Raw genomic sequence first — 17,593 nt, forward strand, 5'->3', positions numbered from 1 at the left:
GAGAGCTTGATCAAGGACACAATGGTGATACTTTACGGATCAACCCTTGTGGGATTTTAACTGACTTTCTTTCAGAACCACAAAGCTACACCATTACAAACAAAAACACAAAGTTCTTCATAGACTTAAACATAAATAAAAGGATTCCAGCTGAAAACACCAGCTTGTAACATGATTATCAGAGACAACAGCATGCTGGTGTTTTCATCAGGGATGTTCCTCTCTAGAGTTGTCAACTGACAATAGTAAACAATAGTAAACAATAGACAATAGAGACAATAGTAAAGATTGTAACATTACCAGTATCAGTAGTACACACACAGTTCAGTACCTGAGTGTTTGACTGGCAGCCGCTCTATGAAGAGCTGGACATTACTTGGTCAAAATATCCATCTTGAATGATTCATGTTCAGTTATTAATGTAATATCTCACTATTCCTGTCTGGATCACTTCAGTAAACCCCAACCCTCTATATACTGAAAAACAAAGCACTCTATTGTATTGCTGCCAACACATTTCTTTGTTTCTTAGCTAATTAACTGTTTAAACTTCTAAAGCAATGTTTACATAATTCAATATTTTTACATTTTCAATTCAATATTTAAATGACTTAAAAACTGAATTATAGCAAATTAGTTTGAATTAGTTGAAATTGGAGTTGAGGTGATAGTTCAGTATTGTACCTTACAGTGTAATCTTGGTATTGTGGCATTATTTTTCTCTGACTGTGGTTGTGAGTGTTTGCTGTTCCTCTTCTCTCATTCATCTTCTCTTTGTGTTCTCTTCCTGAAAGAACCTAAGTAATTAACTAGATAAAAAAGTTTATAGACTAACTTTGATGATGGCTTGAGAAAGCATAGCAGGGAAGTTTGAAGTAGGTTTAACAGCTTTAAGTTTGAAGGTTTTAAGTTTAAAGGTTATATAAGTTTGAAATAGTTTATGTTGGATTTCTCAAGCAAACATAATAACATTACTGTGGTGTCTCAATGGCAGCCTCAGTCACAGACGGTTCAGGGGAATTCACATCCATCAATTGAGTGTTATTCTGATTAAGGGACGGGTCCTCAACAACACATTCCTAATAAAACAGATTGACAGAAGGTAAAATAAGTGAATGGAACTGATGATTCATTGACACAAACACAAAAATATATAAGACTTGAAATGCTGTTTTTCCCCTTATATTTGATGAATGCATGGTGGTTTTTTCTTTTACAATATATATATATATATATATATATATATATATATATATATATATATATATATATATATATATATATATTGTAAAAGAAAAAACCACTATATATATATATATACATCATATATATTATTACATCATAATTCTTTTTGATCTCTTGACATATAAGAGGCCATTTTACTATAAAACACATTGTAAGTTCTTAAACATTCCTCCACACAGCAAAAACAGCTTTTGTTAAAACCATCTTCCTAAACCGCCTGCACATCTAAAATGCTTGAGCTATCATACTGGCGAATATGAATAATACAGCACTAGTACTCCAATCAAACTTATCACTCTGCTCTCTTAATAAATTTGCACTTTTTGTTTTCATATTGTCATTTACTTTATTTGGGAGTTTACTTGTAAGAAACATTTATATTACACCCTGATCCGTAGACTAGGGTTGTAACAGCCTATGGTAAATAAATAGAATTATAATAATAAAATGATAGCAATACAAATTATTGCTATTTTATAATAACATAAAAGATATACACGTATTCATATTTATTGTATAGTAAAACAGTATGGGAGCAGCGTAGTCTGGTGTTTCAATACAATGATTTCTGAGTGAAACTACATAAAACACTAAAATATGTTGCAAACTCACAGATCTGAATCAGTTTTTATGCAGGGAGATTCAGTGCTCATTATCTTACCTGATAAGGGAGATTCGTCCTGTTGCCTGCACACAGTACTTTGGTTAATTAGAATAAAAACAAAAATGTTCACATCTTTTAAAGATAAACATTTTCAAACAATAAATATATTTTCATCTAGTTACATACTCTGTATGCAATACTCACATATGATTTTTCCTCGGCAACAGTAAACCACCACAGCAGTTGCAGCACCGAGCAGCAGAACACCAAGAACAACAGCAACAGCATTTATTCCTGCTACAACAGCTGAAGACAGACAGACATTATTACTTACAGAGTGACTGATACAAACAATGTTACCAATATATGTGTCTGCTACTTTGGTCATCATTTGTATTACATTTAATTTAACCGATAAATGGCGCCTTCTAGTGGGTTTTAGAAGAACAGCATCACGGTGAGCTGAACAGGAAACCGCATTCATTATTTTAGGTATTTTTCATGTTAATTGTGTATCACCTGATGTGCATTCATAATTTTAATATTGAGTCCACAATGAAAACATTTACTGGGTTGATTTGAGTGACTTAATGATACTCACCAATGACAGTGACACTGAAGTTCTTTATGATGCTGAATCTGATGTTGTTGATCAGTAATGTATATTCTCCAGAGTCTGTGGATCTGATGTTTGTGATGGTCAGAGATCCAGCCTGATGATCCAGCTTCAGTCTGTCTCTGAATCTCTCTTTACACTGAACATCTGTACAGATCTTACTCTGATCTACAGTGATTTCAGCTATATGAGTGTCATTAAAATACCACATAATCAAATTATTATAATTTTTTATTTCACCAGGATCTAAAGTGACAGATTCTCCCTCCTTCACTGACTTTCTCTTCATTTCATCTCGATCAGCTGCAGGAACACCTGAAACACAAACCAACAGATGATTGGAGGATATTTTTGAGGAAAATGAACAACACATCAAGAACTGCGGATATGAAATTGATTCCTCATGCTTATCCTAACTTTCAGCCTATTTCCCATTTGTTGACATTTTGTGCTTATAAAACTCAATTTGCATATATATATATATATACACAATACATATGTATTTGTTTTTTTTGTTGTTGTTTTTTTACATCAAATCCACTGCAGTTTGGATTCCTAGTGAAGTAAAATCGCATAGTTGTATGAAACACATAGTATGAAACAGGTGGATTTAAAGGTGCAATTAGCGATTTCTGAGAAACACTGTCGATATTTGAAAGCAACCCAAACAAACACATCCATCCCAAATATCACTTTAAAGAGGCAAAAAATTATGGAAATTATGCAAAATTCACCAACATGTTTCCGGTGCGGATTCCTGACCTGTGTCCATTCTCAAACCATCAGCACATTTCCACTTCAGAAAAGGGGGTTCCAGGCCGGAAGGATTGGTTCATTCCGGCCATAAAAACTTGCTTGTCTCGAATTAAACTGGGGAGCGGGGGTAACGCTGTTAGTTTTAATAAGGCTTTACAATGGCACGTGCGAGTGATTTGAGTGCTTGAAAACAAAAGTTCACTAGATGATCTCTAGACAATGTGTCTTTCTACGTTCACAGCCAAGGAATATACTTTGAGAGGTCTGCGCACTCAACTGTGTGCAAGACTGAAACTTAAGTGTATGTCTATACAGTATACTGCATGTCTACTGTCTTTTATGACGCAACACAAGTGTTAGGCCACGCCACGGCTAGTGATGGACTGTTCATTAGCATAGATCCCTCCCTTGAGTGATCGGCCATGTTTATATCCTCACTAGATCAGCTAGTGGTAACACAATATCTCAGATACTTGGAAAACAGTCTAAATGTTCTCAGTTTGATAAATTTATCAACTAACCATACAGAAACATCTGTGGAACGGGGGATCCATATAGTTATCTAAGTCAGTCACACCTCGACTTTCTTCCAAATAACGCACATTTCATTCATAATATTATAAATACAGGCCTCTATATTTCCTGCACATTTTTGTTTTTCTGAATTGTCTGAATGGCTAATAAAAATAGGTAATACAAAATGATTACTTGGTCACCACCACCAAGGTGAATTGGTTTAGTCTTGACTTGGTCGTGACTCGTCGTGAGTGACAGTTGGTATGGGGAGGATCAGGGGAAATCTGTTGATTGTCGATGTCGAGTGCCAAATAAGAGATGGACAAGAAAGGTCAAAGCCATCAGGTGCCCAATTTAGAAACGAGCGAAAGATAAAGGTGTGCAACTATGTTTTCTCTGTATGATTACGGTATCCATGTCATGAATGAAGGGGCAATATTAATTGGTGGGTATAACTCTTATTTGTTAGCCTTTTTGCTATGATTCTTGCTATGCTTAACAATAATTCGGTTTTAACTCAAACACGAGATCTAATTTCACCATAATATTGTGCTTTGCAACAAAACTGTTACAAGTTCAGTTTTGCAAAAAACTGCATAATAAAACACTGCAAAAAAAATGCTTTTCTTACTTAGTATTTTTGTCTTGTTTCCGGTCCAAATATCAAACATTTCTTAAATAAAGATGCATAACGTTATTTTACTAAAGTAGTAAAGTAAGATATTAAGGGGGGGCGCTCGAAGGGGGTCTCGCCCAGGGTGTAATTCAATGTAGAACCGCCACTGCACAAGCTAAAGGCAAAGCCCTCTTCTGGAAAGGGGGGCAGATGCTCATTTGCATTTAAAGATAAACGCACCCAAAAAGGGGCATTTAGGGCATGGTATAATCAATCATTTGAGGGTTTTTGAGCTGATACTTCCCGAAGACACCTGACACTTATATTACATCTTGTAAAAAGCATGGCATAATAGGTCCCCTTTAACAGTAAACGTGATTAAATGTGAATTAATTTACATGGAAAAAAAATCATCTTTGAATGTCACTGCAAAAATATCACTAAACACATTATTGATGCAATTTAAATGTACAGTTCTTGTTTTTAAACATAGCAACTCACCATGAACAAAAATGCTGAATTTCTTCATGATGCTGGTCCTGTTGCTGCTGATATTTAGTTTATATTCTCCAGAGTCTGTGTTTGTGATGTTTGTGATGGTCAGAGATCCAGTCTGATGATCCAGCTTCAGTCTGTCTCTGAATCTCTCATTTTCTTCATTACACTGATCAACTGTAAAGATCTTACTGAGAACTCCAGTGATTCGAGCAATACGAGTGCCTTTGAAATACCATATAATCTTCTCTTGTTGGTTTGTTTTAACATTAGTGTTTAGAGTGACTGAATCTCCCTCCATCACTGACACTGACACTTTGTCTGTACCAACACCAGACACACCTGAAGAAGAAATGAACAGCTCATTATAAACCAAACAAAATTACACAAATGGAACGTGCTGTGAAAATGTTTTCTCCAGATCATAAAGATTGTGAATAGAGAAATATGTCTGGATTCATAATGTAACATGCAGACAAACAGATCAACATCATTGATTTACACATTCACTCATCAGACAAACATAGAACAACCGATGAGATCAAAGTAGGGCTGGGTATTGACACAAATGTCACAATTCGAATAGATTTCGATTCACAAGCTTGCAATTCGATTTGATTTCGATTCGATTCGATTCAATATTGATTATGTTGGATATCAGGTACAATACATGGCAAATTTCAAATCTCTAAACAAATGCCTTAACTAATGCTGTAAACTATGGGAGTCAGTTGTAGCCTACTAGGCTTCATTAGCCTACTATAATATTGAAGGTAAAAATGAACTGATTTGTATAAAAACGTACTCGGTTACCTAACGTAACCTCGGTTCTCTCTAGAAGAGGGAACGAGTATTGAGTAAGTTGCTTACGCTACGGGTAAAGTTGTCTTTTCTCGAGATCTGAAGCCAAAAATTATCCTTAATTTTGTATTTATTGTCAACGCAGTGCGGCAGACAGCAGACCATGGCAGGCTGTATGAGCGTGCTCATTTGCTGTCCTGCGGCAACTGCAGCAGCCTACCAGTGAGCCCTGCGTGACGTCGCGCCCTCCACGCGCCTGGCCCGCCAGAATGGGTGTGGCTAGCGTGTATAAAAGAGGGGCTCACAGGCTGGAATTCTGGTTTTCATAGACTGAAGCGAATAAGCTCGTGGCGCGACACGGCAGGTTACGCAATACTCGTTCCCTCTTCTAGAGAGAACCGAGGTTACGTTAGGTAACCGAGTACGTTCTCTTACGAGAGGTTCTCTCGTATTGAGTAAGTTGCTTACGCTACGGGAACCCCTTGTCAACGCCGTGCGCGCCGAGCATCAATGCATGATTCCCAGGGAACCCGGGGAAAATAACATGCGAGAACAGGCGGCCAGCAACGCGGGCCAGCACATGTCATAAGCACTTCATAAGGGTACAGAGCGGCACTGCCGGTCTGTGTATAAACCCGAGGTGAGTGCGGCCAGCAACGCGGGCCAGCACAGTACACAAGCACATCACAGGGAAAATATATAGAGCGGCCTCGCCGGTCCATGTATGAAAAGTGTAAGCCCTAGCGCCACAAGTGAAGACTAGGCGACCAGCAACGCGGGCCTGCACTAATACATCAGCGCATGATTGGGAAAAATACAGAGCGGAACCACCGTTCTGTATAAAGAGACTTTTATCCCTAGTGCAGCTTACCAGAAAAGCTAGTAATACATAGGAGTAGTCTGCGCATAATAGATTGGCAGAACATACATCCCGCTTAGACTGATAACAGTTTAGCCTGCAAGGCGGGGACTTCCAGATTATAAAATCTCACGAATGTGGAGGGGGAGGCCCAGCCTGCCGCCATACATATGTCGTGAATAGAAATCCCGCTAGACCAAGCCCACGAAGAGGCCACGCCTCTGGTGGAATGGGCTCTGATGCCCATAGGGCACTGCAGGTGTTTGGACGCATATGCAGCTGCGATTGAGTCCACTATCCATCTGGACAGACTCTGTTTCGAGGCGGCGAGACCCTTGGTGCGCCCACCAAACGAAACGAAAAGCTGCTCGGAATGCCAGAAGGCGGCGGAGCGTGTGATGTACACTCTCAGCGCCCTGACGGGGCATAGGAGGTTATCACTATCATCACTGTCAGATGCAGGCAGAGCCGACAGGGAGATGATCTGCGCCCTAAAGGGAGTGCCAATCGCTTTTGGGACGTAACCATGTCTCGGTTTGAGGATGACTTTAGAGTCATTAGGTCCGAACTCGAGACACACAGGGCTGACAGACAGCGCGTGTAAATCCCCCCACGAGTTTTACTGATGCCAGAGCAATCAGAAAAACGGTTTTAAGTGAAAGGTATTTCAAATCCACGAAATCTAATGGTTCAAAGGGAAAAGCTTTCAGGGCCTCCAAGACCAAAGAAAGATCCCAGATAGGAACCGAGGGGGGCCGCGGGGGGTTCATCCTCCTGGCTCCCCTAAGGAAGCGGATAATGAGCTAATTTCTTCATATATGCAACATATACTTTGAGCGTGGAGGGGGACCTGCCCTTGTCCAACAGCTCTTGTAGGAAGGAAAGCACCCGCTAGACCCCGCGTGTGCGTGGATCCAGGCTCCTAGTGGCGCACCATTTAGTGAACACTGACCATTTAGACGCGTAGAGTCTTCTCGTGGAAGGGGCTCTAGACTGCGTGATCGTGTTTATGACCCCTTCTGACAATTCAACGGGTATCCGTTGATTACCCACGCGTGCAGAGACCAGCGCTCTGGGTGGGGATGCCATATCGATCCGCCGGCTAGAGAGAGGAGATCTCTCTTGACCGGGATCGGCCAGGGGGGTGAGTGCGACAGCCTCACTAGCTCTGGGTACCAAATTGGTTCCCCCATCGCGGGGCTATGAGGAGCACTGAGTGGCGTGTTTTCCCTGACCCTCTTTATTACCTGTGGTAACAGAGAGATCGGAGGGAAAGCATACAGCGGGCGGCTGGGCCAGGTTTGGGCCAACGCATCCTCGCTTTTGAGAAAAACCTCGGGCAATGAGCGTTGTCTTTTGACGCACATAGGTCGACTTCCGCCCTGCCGAACAGGCGCCACAGCAGCTGGACTGTCTGAGGGTGCAGGGACCATTCTCCCGGGGGAATGTTGTACCTGTACAGTCCGTCTGGACCGACATTCAGGTGGCCAGGCACGTGCGCGTCTCTCAGCGAGCGCAACGAGTGGTGAGCCCACACTAGAAGGCGCTTCGTCAGATTGCAGAGATTTCTGGATCTGACACCGCCCTGTCGGTTCACATAGGACACCACAGACATGTTGTCCGAACGGACTAGTACGTGGGGATCCTGTATATGTGGGAGGAAATGCTTGAGCGCGTTTTCGACCGCTATCATCTCCAAACAGTTTATATGGAGGCATTTTTCCTGGTCTGACCACAGGCCAAAGACCGGTTTGCCCTCGAACAGAGCGCCCCAACCTAAGCTGGATGCATCCGTCGAGATAACTTGCGGCGTGAAACGGCTCCCATTATCACTCCCTGCTGGTACCAATCGGCCGCTAACCAGGGTCTCAGCGCTGAAACGCAGCTCTGAGTCACTCTGATTCGTATCACAGAGTCCAGTTCCAAGCCCAGAAAAGGGGTTGACTGACTGGGCAGTAATGAGCTCTTGGTCAGTTGACCGTGAGACCCAAGCTTTCCAGGTGGCTGAGAAGCACAGTTCTGTGGGAGATCAGTTCTTCCTCTGACTGTGCTAGAATCAGCCAATCGTCCAGATAGTTCAAAATTCGCATACCCTGACCTCTCAGGGCATGCGATGTGCAAAATACGCATCTGCAGTCGCCTTTTAGGGGACTGACAGAGCGAAATGCTTTGACGGCTCATATGCTCATAAAAAACATTATTTTTATTTGCTGTCAGAGCCCGGATTCGAACACGGGTCTCCCGCGGCGGACCCGAGAATTGTTTAGCTAAACGGCCCTAAACCGTTTCCCATGCATTCTCAATGGTAGTGCTAAACCACTACGGATGTAATATATTTTTGTCCACTACGACTTTTGGCGCTGTTCCGAGTTTTTACAGACGCGCGATGTTTTGAAAACTTTTATTCTAGACACACTTCTGTGGAGACATCGACTCACTATCATCATTCTTGACAAACTTCTGTGGAGACATCGACTCACCATCATTCAGACTTCTTTTTCATTTATCAAAGGTAAGATACGTTGTTTGAGAATAATTTAAAACTAAAGTTTTAATGTACAGTCATAACGTTACTGTAGCTAGCATCGGTTGCTTGGTAAAGAGATGACGTGTTATGAAATGAAGTGCCGAATAATTAACGTTAATTAACATGATCGTTTTAATTATTCATGTGTATAGTTTTCCTGTCATGACGTTAAATAATCTTGTCAGTCCTTTTCTGACAATGTTGTTGATGGGTTACCTCAGCATCGCTCGTTTTATATGGTGTTGAATACGAGCTAAATAATGAATGGACATGATAGTTTTTTAGATTTATGTGAATGGTTTTCATATTGTGATGTCAAATAAGCTATATATAGCATTTAAATGTGTTGATAATTCGCCTACAGATAGGCCTACTGTCTGTCTGACTACTAACCAAAATCTTGACTACCAAGTTATTACCATCTCAGACTGAACCATTAATACTTTTTTGAATGTCATTAAAAACATTAAAATATATATTTTTTAATGTATGAAAAGGTATTGTCTTCTTGACCTTTTAAACTACAGTATGTGACTGAAGTTCAGAGATCAAAGATTGAACAAGCCCTTGTGTGATCCATTTCTCAATATTTGTAATTTTAAATGATCCACAGTTGAGCCCACATAGATTTCTGTTGTGCTCACTGTGTTAAGAGTTTTGCAAAAGTGACCTAAGTATTGAGAAATGTGTAAATTAAACCTAAAATTATATTATTCTTTCAAGGTAGATCAAGATGCAGAAGAAAATGATGTTCTTCCCAGGGAGAATATGTGTTGTGTTCCGCAAGGGACCTCTCGGATTTCTCCTCCAGGAGCCGTCTAAAGAAGCTAGGCGGATTAAGGACGAACCCACTCAGCAGGACAAGTCTGTGGCCATGAGGGAGAACCTTGTGCGGCAGAATGCTCTGATTGTGGTCCGTCAGAGAGGAGGGGATGCCTCAGACAGGACGGAGGTGCTGGGAGACTACATCCTGCAGTTTGGCAAATATAAAGGGAAGTCTTTCAGGTGGCTTTTAGAGAATGATGTAGGGTACACTATGTATCTCATCAAGAACCTCCAGAAGGAGGAGGCATCAGGCATCTGTATGTCTGAGGGGCATGGCAAGGACAGCCTACAGTCATTTATAAATTATGCTCTTAGTTTTGGAGAGATCCAGTCTCTTCTTGCCTATGAGGCCAGTGGAGTGGGTGTTGCGGCAGCCTCGTCGGAAGATGACCAGCTGGTTGGCTTTGGTTCCCGGGCCAAGAGCACCTGGAAGGAGATATGGGATGGCAGAGCTGATGGCTATGCAGACTTCATCTTGGGGAAGAGCTGTGTCCCAGGGACACGCATGTGCAAGTTGCAGCAGTACCTGAGGAAGAGGCAGGAATCTGCCACTGATTCGACATCTGCTGAGCATGCCTCAAGGGCCCCAGCTAAACCCCTGGGTAGGTTATCCTATTAACATTTTTGTTCAAATTTTTTTAGATTAAAATTACTATTCATGTATGACCAGAAATAGACTTTAAAATATTTCTTGTATACATCCAAAATTAAAAATATAAATGTACATGTGAAAAATGCTTATAATTCATCCTAAATTTGGAAAACAAATTATTGTCTGTGCCACAGTGATGGATGACGATGAAGAGCTGGAGAGGGCGATGTTGGGCATCTCACCTTCTAAGCTACAAGTGCAGAGCTGTAAGTACACTGTTATTACACTGACCAAATGTCAGAATTGATGATGACCTATGGTCTATTTTGTATCTGCTGTCTTCCACTTTTATTTCTCTGTGTTTATGTGTAACCAGTTGCTGTGCCAGCAGCAGTAGCAGCAGCTGTCATACCCAGAGTGTCACCAGGAGCAAAGAAAGGTGTTTACATAAAAGGTTTCAGGGCTGGAGTACGATTCTTTTACATGATGAAATGCCCTCCAAAACTGAATCTTCACTTAACTTGTTATATTGTTTGTGTTCTGGCCATGTTCCGGCCATGTTCCTTTAACAATATGGTTCGTTATACTAACTGTCCTAAGGACTATGAATTGATCCTACCACGATGAACTGATTCCAACCGCAAGGAGGGTAAATATGCACTTTTTGCTTTCCATTCATGATGTATTAAAAACAAAATAAGTAGCGTTGGGTACTAACACTTGAATGCATGCTTGTTCATTGAGTTCTTACTAACACCAACACCAACAGCATATATTGTGAATTCTAAAATGACTGATGATTTTTCTCTGTTATAGTTTTATCTGAGGCACTGTCCAAACCAAATCCTGATACAACTTCTGAACTGCAAGCATCACCAGTTGATGGTAAAAACACTGTAATCAAGTTCATGTAGTCAAATGTTTAGTTAATTTTGGTTACATAAAAATAATAATTGGTATATTTACGTTCATGTAGCTCCAGCCTCTCCAGGCCTGAAGAGGAAAACCCCTGTGCCCCTTCCAGCAGAGCTGACATTCCTTGTAAAGGAGACAACAGCAGAGATGCCTAAGTCAACTCTAGGTATGTTTCCATTTTAGTGTAGGACTGATACTCAATTACACATCTGCTTAATGCATAGCAGATCTAACGCTGTATCATTTTCACAAACACAACCAAAATTTGTTCATCACATCATGATGCTAATAGCCTGTACAAATGCAAAACATAAAGTCTGCACTTCTTTTTAGGACCCCGCACAAGTGCTGCTGGCATCTCTGCACGCAAAGCGCTTGTCTTTAAGGATAGTGGCGAAGATGGTAAGAATGAACAGCATGTAGTTAACCCTTGCATTTTGTGAACTCCTGACACTAAGATGTTTTAACTCTGCTTTAATCATTTTGTTTTTCACACTATGCAATCTATAATAATAATGAGTTGCATTACATTCTTTTTGCCCTATCCATTTTTCTTTTTAAATCCTAGTTCCCTCAGCTCAGCCACCCATTCCTGTTCCTGTTCTCTTGCCTGGGCATGACCACGACATGAGTAACTGGAGCTGTTCTCAACACCAGAAGCTGTGGATGAGGATAGAGCTTCAGGATCTCGGGCTGTGGCCTGGGTCTCGCTCAGTGCGTAACCCAGGGAACACAATTTCACTGTGGCGTCTTCCTCCACAACCTGAGCTTGTCGATACGGTGGCTGCGCTCCCATCTCCCAACTTCTTCCAGCTCCACCCATTTTTCATCTGGAAGCCCGAGAGTCACATCATGGTCAGGTTGAGGAACAATTACCTCCTCCCATGTCTGCATGGATGTCCTCATCCACAGGTGGTCTCTGCAGGTGTGGGCAGGCCCCGAGTGATTGTTGGCACCAGTGGCCAGTATTACATCTTGTCCTCACGTCTCTGCTGCAAGGCCTGTCGGAGGAACTGGTTTGCTGACAATCCACGATGGCTTGAGAAGCTGCCTAAGCGGTTTACCAACCTTCTGCCCGCATTCCTGACCTACAAGAAGGCCATCTGCAAGACTGTGATGGATGAGCTGAGGCGCACTGGCAAGTCACCAACCGATATGGCAAACCAGGTGAATGAGCTCATGCACCTCAAGTATGAGCGAGCTCACCTGGCATACCTGCATGCCATAGAAAGCGTCAGGGATGCTGAGGCCGGCATGCATGGACAGAGGACCATTGGGCAGTTTCTGAGGAAGGAGAACACGCCACGTGCTTTTGGGCATTATGACGACCAAGATGGGTGGTATGGAGTCTCCGTGTCCAGCTTCTACCTGACCGACTGCCTACTAGATGAGTTCAGACGTCAACAGCCAGCCATGACCAAACTACTCCAGGGCACTTTTGGGCAGGTCCTCAGGTCAGACCACACCAGGAAAGTTGCAAGAAAAGTAACGCTGGCATCTGGTGTCATGTCCAGTTATGCCATCATGAATGAGAACTGGCTGATTGTTTCCTGGGTGATGGTTCAGTCTGAAACTGAGAGGTCCTTGGAGCCGATGTACCAGGGAATGGCCAAGAGGTACAGCGATGCTGGAGTGGAAAAGGCAGGCTTCCACTGGATGGACAGGTGAGAACAGCCATCTTTTCTCTTACCACTACCATTCAAACAGCCAATGTCATGTCTAATAACTAGTGCTGTCAATCGATAAAAACAAAAAAATGTTTTGTAATTAATTGTGATTAATATAATTGCGATTAATAAAAACTAATATTTATATTGTAATAATTGTACATATACTCCCCAAATAAACGTAGAAACAACATAGAGACAGTTGTTTATATTTTAAATATTTGTTTATTGGCATCTTTTTATGAAAGATGGCACCAATACCACTACTGGTGTCTTGATGAAATTGATCATTTTTTCCAAATTTTAGCCATTAATTATATGCATTCAGCATTACAGTATAATTGAAAGCTATAATTTTAAAATATTTATAAGGCTTTAAATAATATAACAACTTTTAATTTAAGTGAACTTAAAACAATCTTCACATAAACCCATTATATTAAATACCACATTTACCTGTGCCTTCAATACACCTTCAATATAATTTTTTATTTCTATTGGCCCAGTCAGACCAGTTCAGATTTTTACTTGTCCTGTCAAAATGCACAAAAAGTTATTGTTTTCATAGTTTTTGACTCATCTAACCTTGCAAACAGTGCTTTAAGATTTTTAGGTAGGTATATCAAGTAGGATATATACAGAAATTGAATAAAGTTATCAAAAACTTCACAGCCTTCACTGCATAAATTATAAATTAAATATACATTAATCCTTCTTAAAGCTACAAACATTATTCAGTCAAGAGCAGTGAGTTTTTGATTTGTTCTTAGATTATCATTAATGACAAACATCAACATTTTTTTTATTTTGACAGTAACAAATTCTGTTTCTTTTTAAAAAATCTAAATTGATCTACATCTTTGTGCATTGCATTTAGGGATTGCTGTGCTCCATTCAAGATCCCAGACTGCATCCCTGGTGAACATCTACACTGGGATGCCTGGAAGACTACCCCTTCCATTGTTGCTGGGGCCACCTCTGGACCGCTGGAGAACAGCTGTGCCTCACGGGCACATTTCAATCACAACATTGTGGTGAAGCTGGACTTGTTCCACTGCCTGAGGCGTTTTTCACGGGAGTGCACCTCTGAGCATCACCCTCTGTTCAGCACTTTCTGCCAGCTCCTCTCCGCAGCCTTCTCTGTGGTGGATCAGGAGGATCTAAAGAGGCTCCAGGATGCCTATAGGTTCTGTGGTATGGGAGCACTGCAGGACCAAAATACCACAACCCACAGAGCTGCTGGACAGAGTGGAGAAAGTCCTGAAGCATCTGCACCAGGCCATGGACCCCAACAGTGTCCCACTCTTCAAGCCATCCATGCTGAAAACTTGGCGCATACAGAGAGTTCACATTCTCCGCGGTTGCCTCAGTGACCCTGAACTCTCTGAGGGCATAATGTACCGGTATGGTGGAACTCTTCAGCTAAACCACATACCCGGTGAAGGCGCCAAAGTCCCCATCTGGATCCCAGTCAGAGGTACGTCACAGCAGGAGGGGTACCACTTCCACCAGGCCCAGTGGATCACTGGGACTCATGTCTCCACTGAATTGTTCCAGGCCCAGGGCATGACAGGGGTGGCACGGTGGAACTACCAACGGCTGGTGGACCTTAAGCAGCCAGGTGTCATCCTCCCTGATGTGTTTGACCCAGCTCTAATAGTGGAGTTAAATTCTGCCTCCAAGAGAGTGACTGGGCAGGAGAAGTACCAAGCACTTCATCTCTCTGACAGAGACACCGGAGAGAGGTTTGGCCTAGAGTACACAGAGCCAGGCTGCCGTCCAGTTCCTCTGGATTGGGACAAACACCGAACCCAAAAGAGAGACGAACCAGCTGCTCTTGTGCCTCTGCCTCCTGTGCAGACACGTGGTCCTGCCCAAGCCCAGACTCCAGATGCTGCACCCTCCTCCTGCTGGACACCGATTTCTGGCACGGCATCCCCTAGACCGGCACCATCCATCGGTCGTTCGCTCTCTGCTGGTACACTGCTAAAGCAGGAGATGCTGTCAGAAGACGACCAGGCACCTCCAGTGGCGATGGGTAAGTTAACATAATCTTTTTAGACATACATTTTTGCATTGTTTTAATGTAACATCATGATCATCTGATGAACTGTCATTGCTTTATTGTGTTCCAGAAATCTCACATGCCATGCCCCTCCCGCTGAGGTCCTCGCCGAGGAGCGCTCGCACAGGACCCATAAAGACGGGCGGACGGGTTTTTGTGTTGGACCACACACGCTGGACGCCAACCATGAAAGAAGCTATCGACAGCTTGCTGCAGAAGTACCATGGGGAAAAGGACATTCTGAAGCTTGTGGATCGAGACTATGCTGAAATGGTCCATCAGTCTGCCACAGATCCCAATAGCTTAATGCACCCCACAACCAAGCTGCACATATCCCGCTATGTGAAGCACCTGGCAAAACTCCTCAACACCAGTTCTTCTTTGAACACAAGCCAGGAAAAACTTCTGGAGACTCAGCAGCTGTGGCACTCATTAACAAAGGGGAGTGAGACTGCTAGTGTTCCTGTGGTCACCATGGAGCCGGCTATTGTGAACCCACCTGCACCTGCCCTGTCCACACCTCTGATACAAGACTCCATTGAGAAGATTGTGGAGAGCATCTTGGAGAGGCAGCAGCAACAGCATCAGCCAGAGCAGAAGAAAAGGCAGACAAAGACGTGTCTTGCTTGTGGACAGCCCAAGTCTCGATATGAGACTGATGGATCCTCCATCCACTTTTTCCACCAACAAGGGCCTGTGCGCTACTTCTATTGTTCAAAGAAGGTGCATCAAAGTTATGCTGCTGAGGGACTCTCTAACCCCAAAATGCCTTTTGGAGAATTTGCACAAACAGAATTCTTCCAGAGGGAGCTGGAGGCCACCAAAAAACGGGTGGAGGAGAAGACGGAGAAAAAGAGGAAAAGGCCAGACTCCCAGCAAACAGGCCGCCGGTGCAGATTCTGCCACATGGACCTGAAACAGGGGCCAAACAGCCCACACATCCATACAGGCTTCCCTGGAGTGGCAGGGAAATACATCTACTGCCCATCTAAAGTGTACTCTCTATACAGAGATAAGGGCATGGCCAAGGAGATGACCTGGAATGAATTTCAGCAGTCTCCTTACTACGAGACAGAGAGGCAGAGATGGGTGGATGAAAGGAAGAAATAATTCACATGTTTATACTTATAAATAATTTATTGTAGATGTGTATATGTTCTGTAGGTTTATAGGTTTTATAGGCTTCTGTATAGATGCAAAGATATTCTGAATAGATGTAAATATGAAAATGTACCTATGTAAATAGTTAGTTTGGGTTTTGGTTTTTTAGTTTTTAGTTTTTAGTTTTGGGTTATTTTGTTATTTTTAGTTTCTGTTCATTTTGATTGAAATATCTAATCTCATGCTTTTTCCCTTCTTACATGTAAATAAACATATTGATGATTCTTTTCTACACTGTGTTCTGTCTTCTATCAGTGAATCAAAGTATATTCAGTTCATTTGAGCAGTATATTTTCTATACTTTCTACTTCTCGCATTTGATAATGCCTCGGTTAAGATTTTAAACCTGTATTTTGGGGAATGTTTAAAATAAGTAATTCAATGTAAAAGCTTTAATCCTATTGGCTGTTTTCTGTCACAAGTATTTCGGGACGAGCCTCCGCACAAGTTCCAATCCTATTGGCTGTTTTCTGTGACAGGTATTCGTATTTAAAAAAAAAAATGTAAATGCACAAGCTGCAATCCTATTGGCTGTTTTTCTGTCACAAGTATTTCGGGACGAGCCTCCGCACAAGTTGCAATCCTATTGGCTGGTTTTCTGTCACAGGTATTCGCGACGGGCTAGTAAAAGTAAATCGCTAGTTAATACCACTAACAAGGCTCAAAATAGCCACACACTAACACAGTGACATAATGAGGGTCCCTACATGCAAACCGAAGTATTGAGAACTTAGTGTACAGACAGTTTAATAAGAAGATACTTTATAAAGACAGTACATTACGCATATACAGGCAGGAGCCATCTTGGAAAACAGTCTCGACTAGTCGAGTCATGAACGCCATGCTAAGTGAGCTGGTCGATAGGAATTACGTTTGTGAAATCTAATTACATGGAAATGCATGAATTATATCTGTTAATTATATAAATAATATAGTGCTTTCTTCTGGAAACAACGGACCATATGAGATTCCAAGTCACAGATCATCTCACTTAGCACGGCGTTCGTGGCTCGACTAGTCGTATAAATGTGTGTATTTAATCGTTGAAGTTGAAATCAGCACTCGTAGACTGACTGTCAGTACTGAATTCAGTTCTCTGTCGCAGTTTTATTAACTCATAATCAATCACGTCCCACTTTTTCGTCTCATTCATCCATGTATCTTTGCTGCTCTAAATAGTCTTTCGCTGCACACGGATGTTTTTGCATACAAATAAATATCTATCAATTGAATTAGAGCTACAATAGCAAACCACTCACCGTCACCCACTAGTGTAGAAGCAATTAACACCTCAGGGGTCGAATTATCTATAGCCCATCATTTTCCTGTAATT

The 17,593-nt window shown here is 42.0% G+C and overlaps 1 protein-coding gene across 1 annotated transcript; it reads left to right on the forward strand.

Annotated features, from left to right (window-relative positions):
- Positions 1-11,176: 11,176 nt before the first annotated feature.
- LOC311295604 (uncharacterized protein) lies at positions 11,177-16,827 on the forward strand (the record flags this gene model as incomplete). The annotated part of the gene is made up of 8 exons (XM_084417070.1): positions 11,177-11,186; positions 11,269-11,337; positions 11,429-11,533; positions 11,701-11,769; positions 11,936-13,031; positions 13,912-14,202; positions 14,246-15,072; positions 15,170-16,827. 8 exons carry the CDS (start codon positions 11,177-11,179, stop codon positions 16,207-16,209), a joined length of 3,507 nt encoding a protein of 1,168 aa, XP_084273196.1. The 3' UTR covers positions 16,210-16,827.
- Between the last annotated feature and the right edge of the window lie 766 nt (positions 16,828-17,593).

This window comes from Rutilus rutilus (genome assembly GCF_951802725.1).
Source record: "Rutilus rutilus genome assembly, chromosome: 8".
Classification (NCBI taxonomy): Eukaryota; Metazoa; Chordata; class Actinopteri; order Cypriniformes; family Leuciscidae; genus Rutilus; species Rutilus rutilus.